Source organism: Cyrtonyx montezumae, unplaced genomic scaffold, assembly GCF_038088225.1.
Source record: "Cyrtonyx montezumae isolate F1298 unplaced genomic scaffold, pur_monq_1.0 scaffold_3, whole genome shotgun sequence".
Lineage (NCBI taxonomy): Eukaryota > Metazoa > Chordata > Aves > Galliformes > Odontophoridae > Cyrtonyx > Cyrtonyx montezumae.
The window spans coordinates 108,924,150-108,931,680 of record NW_027072034.1 but is presented as its reverse complement, the minus strand read 5'-3'; the positions used below and the strand labels follow the sequence as shown (position 1 = coordinate 108,931,680).

General features: G+C 50.2%; 3 protein-coding genes across 3 annotated transcripts; 1 reads left to right on the top strand and 2 right to left on the bottom strand.

Moving 5' to 3' along the window:
• Positions 1 to 2,788: 2,788 nt before the first annotated feature.
• Positions 2,789 to 3,253, top strand: LOC136052614 (histone H2B 1/2/3/4/6). Its single transcript, XM_065742871.1, has one exon. The coding sequence runs from the start codon at positions 2,808 to 2,810 to the stop codon at positions 3,186 to 3,188; it is 381 nt and encodes a 126-aa protein (XP_065598943.1). The 5' UTR covers positions 2,789 to 2,807; the 3' UTR covers positions 3,189 to 3,253.
• A 782-nt stretch (positions 3,254 to 4,035) lies between these two features.
• LOC136052590 (histone H1) lies at positions 4,036 to 4,788 on the bottom strand. The gene has a single exon (XM_065742843.1). The coding sequence runs from the start codon at positions 4,755 to 4,757 to the stop codon at positions 4,101 to 4,103; it is 657 nt and encodes a 218-aa protein (XP_065598915.1). The 5' UTR covers positions 4,758 to 4,788; the 3' UTR covers positions 4,036 to 4,100.
• Positions 4,789 to 6,659: 1,871 nt separating this feature from the next.
• Positions 6,660 to 7,073, bottom strand: LOC136052548 (histone H2A-IV). The gene has a single exon (XM_065742780.1). It carries the CDS (start codon positions 7,054 to 7,056, stop codon positions 6,667 to 6,669), a length of 390 nt encoding a protein of 129 aa, XP_065598852.1. The 5' UTR covers positions 7,057 to 7,073; the 3' UTR covers positions 6,660 to 6,666.
• Positions 7,074 to 7,531: the final 458 nt, after the last annotated feature.

Below are 7,531 nucleotides of genomic sequence, written 5' to 3'. Positions count from 1 at the left end.
AATGACTTTCATCATTTTTATTAGTTTCTGAGATCGAAAGTGTGTCAACATCATTCAACTCACAAAAACTGAAGGAAAAATTCCCACTCCCCCTTTATCCTTTCATATTTTTATTGTATTTCCAACTGTATAGCAGACATCTCATGATATGGAAATGTGAGATATTTGCTCTTTCTATAAGTGGTTATAAAGTCTTCAGATGATAGTGACACTTGGCAGCTTATCAAGATAGAAAATCTGCATTTGTAGATGACCATATGTACAGAGTAACACAACTTCATATCTCAATAGGAAATTCTAAAAGAATAGTAGCATTAACTTGAAAAGTAGACTTTTGAAATGTGATTCTAAGGTGTGCTTTGTCACCAATATGATTTGAATAACCTCTGATATGTGCTATGTGCTAGTAACTAGGAATTCCTTTTAAATATCTGCTTATTCTGTAACAGTTCCCAGGACATCTTGGATTTTTTTTTTCTGTGTATTCCAAAGAGAAAATACATTCAACTAAAGGAAATAAAATGAAGTTCAGAAACCAAGTCAGGCTGACAGAGCTTGGCTTGCTCAGCCCAGAGAAGAGTAGGGTCCAAGGTGACTTTGTTGCAGCTTTCCAAAACTTAGAAGGAGTGAATAAACAGAAAGTAAATAATCTTTTAATGTGGGTAGATGGAATATGACAAGGGAGTATGGCTTTAAACTAAAAGAAGGGAGGTTTAGGTTAGTTGTTCGGGAAATTTTTCACAGAGGGAGGTGAGATGCTGGCACAGCTGCCCAGAGAAGCTGTGGGTGCCCCAATTCTGGAGGTTCAAGGTCAGGTTGGATGGGGCTCTGGATTGCCTGAGCTGGTGGGTGACAGCCCTGCCCATGTCAGGGGGCAGGATGGGGTGGGCTTTGAGTTCTCCTTCAACCTAAGCCAGTCTATGATATATCTCCAACAGTTCTCACTGCACTTAAGCCTTTTTGTCTACTTGTAAATTAATGGATTCTGCTTGGTTTTTTTTTGTTTGTTTGTTTGTTTTTTTGTTTTTTGTTTTTTTGTTTTTTTGGTTTTTTTTTCCAGAAGCTCTTGGCCTTGGGAAGGTAAATTCTAATTCCAAGATGACGCTCAGGTGTGTGACTTCCCCTCCCTCCCCTCCAGCAGACATGCTGTCCTCCAGTATTCCTGGTCAACGATGCTACAAAATGCAGGACAATTGAAGTCAAGATAATACTCCTAAATCTTGTGTTACCCACAGCTTGTTTGGACAATAGACGCTTAACTGAACTGTATTTCTGACTTGAGACCACAGAACAAGAGTACTTTACAGCAACGTCTGTGCAGAGCTCTCCCCTGCTATTCCACCCTTAGCACTCCCAATGTATACCTGTCTGTGAAGGTACAGTCATATCTACACTGCAGAGGAGTTCACAGAGGTTCAGAGAGCTGCCACTGCTTGGCAGAGCTGTTCTCAGTGCTTTTCCACATGATTTTTTTTGCCAAAAGAATGCCATCAATGTGGGGAGGTAAGTATTCAGATGGGCTACAGTGTGAGAAGGTAACAGTTTTGCTGTTTTCATCAGAATCTTTCCAACCCTATTTAGAAATCCTACAAAATACAGTTCTGCTGTGATTTTAGCAGTTTCATCCTTTTTAATCTCCATTTAGGTAGTGCAGACATGTTTCTTCTATAGACCCATGCCAACCTTCTTGTGTGATACCCAGAAACATTGGGCTTTGAATGGCCTTATTGTAGCACTGTTATGAACTGAATGTTGTAGTCCTATTTCCACCCTGCCAAAAATTAATTATTTTAAAAGTCCATTATAGTACTCTAATGTACTGAGGATCAGTCAATAATTGAAACTTATAATTTCTGTACAGAACATTTTAATTTAAATAAAAAATTAATTCCCCTTTTCTGAACGTACAGAGTACAACAATAGTGAATAACATATTATTGTCACATACATGTGAGTATACATAAGCACATCAGAATTCTGTACACCAAACATATTGCTGCAGTCTGTTTAAACAACTGTATTTTCCTCATGGGCAGTGAAAGCAATTCATCAAGAACAGAGCTTGATTTTCGGATTCGTATTAACTTCAAAAATGAGTTATAAATCTGGGTTTAGTTTCCATTACTAGGAATTTCTTTGTTTTTGAAATAAATTAATCCAATATTTGTTACAGGATTTTTTCTTTTCAGTCAATGTTCCTTCCAATTTGCTGATTAACTCAGAGCTTTCCTCCTATTTAATATTCTGGAGACCAAGCCATATAGTTCAGAAGAGCTTATTTAAAACACTTCACAAGGATGACCATTCCAGAGCCAGTATACTTTTCCAGACTGTATTTGTGTCCGTTATGAGCGTAGGCTATTACATAAGTATACTTCACTTTGAAGGGGGGAAAAGATAAGTAGAGAAAACTCTCTCAGCTTTCTCCAGACTTAGTTTTGTTTCGGTTTTTTTTTCGTGGAGTCTGCTGTCTGTACCTACAATCCCCGCAGAGGCAGCGGGGGGCACCGCGTATCCCCAGTGACGGCCGCGCCGCCGCGGGTCGAGGCCGAGCTTCGCGCGGAGCTGAGATTGAAAGAGCTCACTCTGATTGGTTGATGGGATTTGAATTGTTACCCAGTAGCAGCGTGGGATTTGCAATGAGCCAATCACAGAGCTGTTCGTACGGAGCGACACGTCACGGGCTCTGCTATCCAATCAGAGCGCAGTTAACGAAGGCCGTAGATTTGCATACGGCCTCTATAAGTAGGCGGGCAGTGCGTGCTCTCGGCACTCCGCAGCTCCGGAAGGGCCCAGGAGGTATCGGTATGCCTGAGCCGGCCAAATCCGCGCCCGCCCCGAAAAAGGGCTCGAAGAAGGCGGTCACCAAGACCCAGAAGAAGGGCGACAAGAAGCGCAAGAAGAGCCGCAAGGAGAGCTACTCGATCTACGTGTACAAGGTGCTGAAGCAGGTGCACCCCGACACGGGCATCTCGTCCAAGGCCATGGGCATCATGAACTCGTTCGTCAACGACATCTTCGAGCGCATCGCTGGCGAGGCGTCGCGCCTGGCGCACTACAACAAGCGCTCGACCATCACGTCGCGGGAGATCCAGACGGCCGTGCGGCTGCTGCTGCCCGGCGAGCTGGCCAAGCATGCCGTGTCCGAGGGCACCAAGGCGGTCACCAAGTACACTAGCTCTAAGTAGAGCGATCCGGATCTTTGTTTTTTTAACCCAAAGGCTCTTTTCAGAGCCACCATTTATTCAAATAAAAGGGCTGTATTTACTTAATTTTTTTCCTGCGGGTATCAAGTGTGCTCTTAGCTGAGTAATAAGAGAATAATTGTTTAATATTTTGCATCCTGTTCAGAATTCCAAGCAAGCAGTAGCAGCTTACGGAGTTAGTTGGGTTACTCAGTAGCTGCGGTATTGCTGCAGTGTAGTGCACGGTTCCAGCAGCTGCCCCTGCACTGCTCCCGGCTTTGAGGACCCTGTCGGGAAGGTGAGTGCCTCATTTGCCAAGGCTATTTTTGCTTCCGAAGCCTATTCCAAGTAGGAAAACCCCTTTACTGCTTAAAAAGAAAAAAAATCGCGTTACATACGTTGTAACAGTTCACCTTTAAAATATTATTTTCCCTTTTCTCGTTCATTAATAAACATACAGGAAGCAGTCCTGAGGCGACGCGGTCTCGTACCAGCGCGCCCGTTTCGGGAAAGGATCGCACTCCGTTTCTCCCCCGGACAAAAGCGGCCGCGGCCGCTCCCGCACCGAGCGCCGGGGGGCGGAGCCACAGCGGACCAATCAGAGCCCAGCGCGGGTTATTTAAACCCCTCCCGAATGAGCGCGCGGCGCTGGCGCCGCCCCACTGCGTCCTTAAGCGGGGGGCGGGCGCCTGGCAGCTCGAGCCGCACGTAGGAGTTCCCGTCGCGGAGAGGGCTTTTATCTGCCGCTCCGCTTACGGCTAACGCGCTCGAATCTGAATCTCTGCAACCGTTCTGCCTAAACCATCGCCGCCGCGGCTCCCGCAGCATTCCAGCTCTTTCTGGGAGTAAGTGGGTGGCTCTTAAAAGAGCCTTTGGGTTTATTTAAATGAGCAGACTCAGATTTCTTCTGTCGTCTTATTTCTTCTTGGCCGCCGTCTTCTTTGCCTTGGCTGCTTTGGGTTTGGCCGCCTTAGGTTTTGCAGCTTTGGGCTTCACCGCCTTCGCCTTGGCCGGGCTCTTGGCGGCCTTCTTGGGACGGCCGGCCTTAGCTGCCTTCTTGGGGCTCTTGGCTGCCTTCTTGGTGGCAGCAGCCGCCGGCTTCTTGGCTTTCTTGGGGCTCTTCTTCACCGCAGCTGCCTTCTTGGGCTTCTTGGCAGCGCTAGCGGGCTTCTTGGCCGTAGCCTTCTTGGGTTTGGCCGCGGGCTTCTTCTTTGTCGTCTTCTCTTTGGTCTCACCGGGCTTTTTGTTCAGTTTGAAAGAGCCGGAAGCGCCGGTGCCCTTGGTCTGCACCAGGGTGCCCTTGCCGACGAGGCTCTTGAGCCCCAGCTTGATGCGGCTGTTGTTCTTCTCCACGTCGTAGCCGCCGGCGGCCAGCGCCTTCTTGAGCGCGGCGAGGGAGAGCCCCTTGCGCTCCTTGGAGGCGGACACGGCCTTGGTGATCAGCTCGGTGACGCTGGGGCCCGCGGGCTTGCGGGCTTTGGCGCCGCCCGCCGCCTTCTTCGGCTTCTTAGCGGCGGCCTTAGCGCCGGGCGCGGACACCGCGGGCGCGGCTACGGGCGCGGTCTCCGACATAGCGACTGTCGTCGTCCGCAGATCGAGAGGAACCAGTGGGCCTGCAGCAAGTCGGCGGCCTCGTATTTATAGAGCGGAGCCGCGCGGTGATTGGTGCGCTGCAGAGCCCGCCCCGCCGCAAGCGCAGAGCTCCCTTCTCCCCGCTCTTTTTGTGTTTCTTAAGAGGAGAAAAAGCGTTTTTTTTCCACGTTTTCCGCCACCGAATCGCCCCAAGTTACAGAGGCGCGGAGGGGAAAGGCTGCCGCTGCCACCGGCGGAGTTTCTCTCCTGAGAGACGAAGGGTGAGTTAAAAAAGAGCCGATAAACCTCGAGTCCTGGACCTGAGCAGACCTCGGGAGACAGAAACTTTTGTTTTTCCTTCTAAATAAAATCCGCACCGTGAGAAGCTGCACCCCCAAAGCGATGTGTTATCTTTCTTTAAAGGGTCTTCTCTTCATCTGAATGGGAACCCAGGAGCTAGGGTCGTTATTTTCATCACAAGTTGATTTCAAAGAGGAGGAAGTAACACAGGCTCATAGAGAGCACTGAATATGGATTAGAAATTAGCTCCTTTGTCCCCAGTCCTTTCACCCATTAAAAATAATAAAAATGAATTAAAGGAGTGCCTGATGCAGTGAGGTGAGGAGTAGCCTGACATCCCCTCAAGGACTTTTCCAGCCCTGGGAGGAGATGGCCTCAGAGCACTGCGCTGCTGGTTCACCTGCATACAGGGATCCATCCCCACTGCTGTGCCACAGAAGCACTAAGCACCTCAGCAAAGGGGGCTGACATGGGGGCAGACTTCACTGCTCATCACGATCAGCACCCAGGACTGCATCCCTCAGCCGTGTTGTTATTTCCACCTGGTTTGCTGGACATCTGAGTCACAGTGACCGACTCAGGCACTGCTGGAGGTGGCTTCCCATTCTCCTGTGCTGTGACACTCCCCATGTTGTCAGTGAGGCTCTCCCCACAGAGTGCACCTCACATACACAGAAGTTACTGTGCAGGGCCCAAATCCCACTATGGAAGCAGTGCCAGCAGCATCTGCAGGCCCTGTTACTCCAACAGTAACTGAGGGAGAGCCTCAGGCACACTTCATCAAGGCCACAGAATAAATGCATTTAATTCCTCATATCGGGAAATACTCATTTCAGTTCTCTATCCTATTTTTCCCCCTGTATCAGGAAATGCTCATTCTAATTCTCTGCTCTGTTTCCACTGCCATCTACAGCCTTTCCTCCTTCCCACAGCCACCTGAAAGCTCTTGTAACCATTCTCTTGTAACCATTTGTGGCACTAAGAGGTAACATCGTCATGCTTCCTGTAATTTCTTGTTTTCTAGTGGATGATTATAAATACACTCACTGAGCTATGAATGGCGATTCCTTTCTCTGTCTCAGTGTCTCTATTACACCATTCATCGCTGCAGATTAGGTGTGGACAAAGCCAGCAGTATTTCTCCTTTGCTCAGAGCTCTCATCCAGGTGTGAGGCACCAAAAGAACACAGCTTGGACAAAGCCATGAGAAAGCTGCATTAAAAACAGATTTAGAGCAAAGGGGGAACGACAGTCTGCAGGCAGTGCTGGGTCGAGTCTGCTCCCACGGGGCATCAGTGAGCTCTGACTGGGAGGAACCTGCTGATGTGGCAATATTCAACTTTTTCCCTTCCTCACCTCTACTGAACTAAAACGACCCCTTTAACACAGAATCTAACTTTGGGGTCCTTTAGCACATACTCAGTGATTAGCTGGTTACTTTGTTACATCTGGTATTTACCCTAACACACTGTCCTCCTGTCTACAGCCTGTTTTGAGCATCAAAACCAATACAGGTTATTTTGAGGATCTGCAGCTCCTTTATGAGGAAGTGGGTGGCTCTGAAAAGAGCCTTTGGGTTCCTTGAAGGTGGGATCACTCCTCAGCTTTTTCACTTGGCCTTGGCCTTGTGGCTGTCGGTCTTCTTGGGCAGCAGCACGGCCTGGATGTTGGGCAGCACCCCACCCTGCGCGATGGTGACTTTGCCCAGCAGCTTGTTGAGCTCCTCGTCGTTGCGGATGGCCAGCTGCAAGTGGCGGGGGATGATGCGCGTCTTCTTGTTGTCGCGGGCCGCGTTGCCCGCCAGCTCCAGGATCTCGGCCGTCAGGTACTCCAGCACGGCCGCCAGGTACACCGGGGCGCCGGCGCCCACCCGCTCGGCGTAGTTGCCCTTGCGCAGCAGCCGGTGCACGCGGCCCACGGGAAACTGCAGCCCGGCCCGCGACGAGCGCGACTTGGCCTTGGCGCGCGCCTTCCCGCCCTGCTTCCCGCGGCCAGACATCGCTCCCAGTAGCACAGGACAACTGCCACCGCCCCACTGACGTCACTCACGTGGCGCTACGCCCCCCGCCTTGCGCCTTATATAGCCTCCCCGCGCGTCCCGGCTCGCTTTCTGATTGGCTGGCGCGCTCTCTCGCTCGCTCCGACCAATGGCGCCGCGGATCCAAATCCGCCCAATGGGCGGCGGGCGGCCGCCCCGGTCCGCCCACGCCCCCCCCCTCGCCAGAGGCGCTCCACGGCGGTGGGAGGGGCGGTCCCCTGGAGTTTGTTTCGCAGTCGGTTCGGAGTGGTTTGATATCGGGAGAGAAAAAGTTGCCGGAGTCACTTAAGTGCTGGATTTGGCCTCCGTGCTATTGCAACCCTACGTGCTCCTAGTTTCTACATGCAATTCCTGCATACAGTCTCTGCAGTTCACCCGAAACCACAACAGAATCATAGAATTGTAATATGGCCTGAGTCGGAAAGGACCTCATCAT

Coding starts and splice junctions, on each gene's coding strand:
- LOC136052614 (XM_065742871.1), top strand. CDS start 2,808: ATGCCTGAGCCGGCCAAATCCGCGCCCGCCCCGAAAAAGGGCTCGAAG.
- LOC136052590 (XM_065742843.1), bottom strand. CDS start 4,757: ATGTCGGAGACCGCGCCCGTAGCCGCGCCCGCGGTGTCCGCGCCCGGC.
- LOC136052548 (XM_065742780.1), bottom strand. CDS start 7,056: ATGTCTGGCCGCGGGAAGCAGGGCGGGAAGGCGCGCGCCAAGGCCAAG.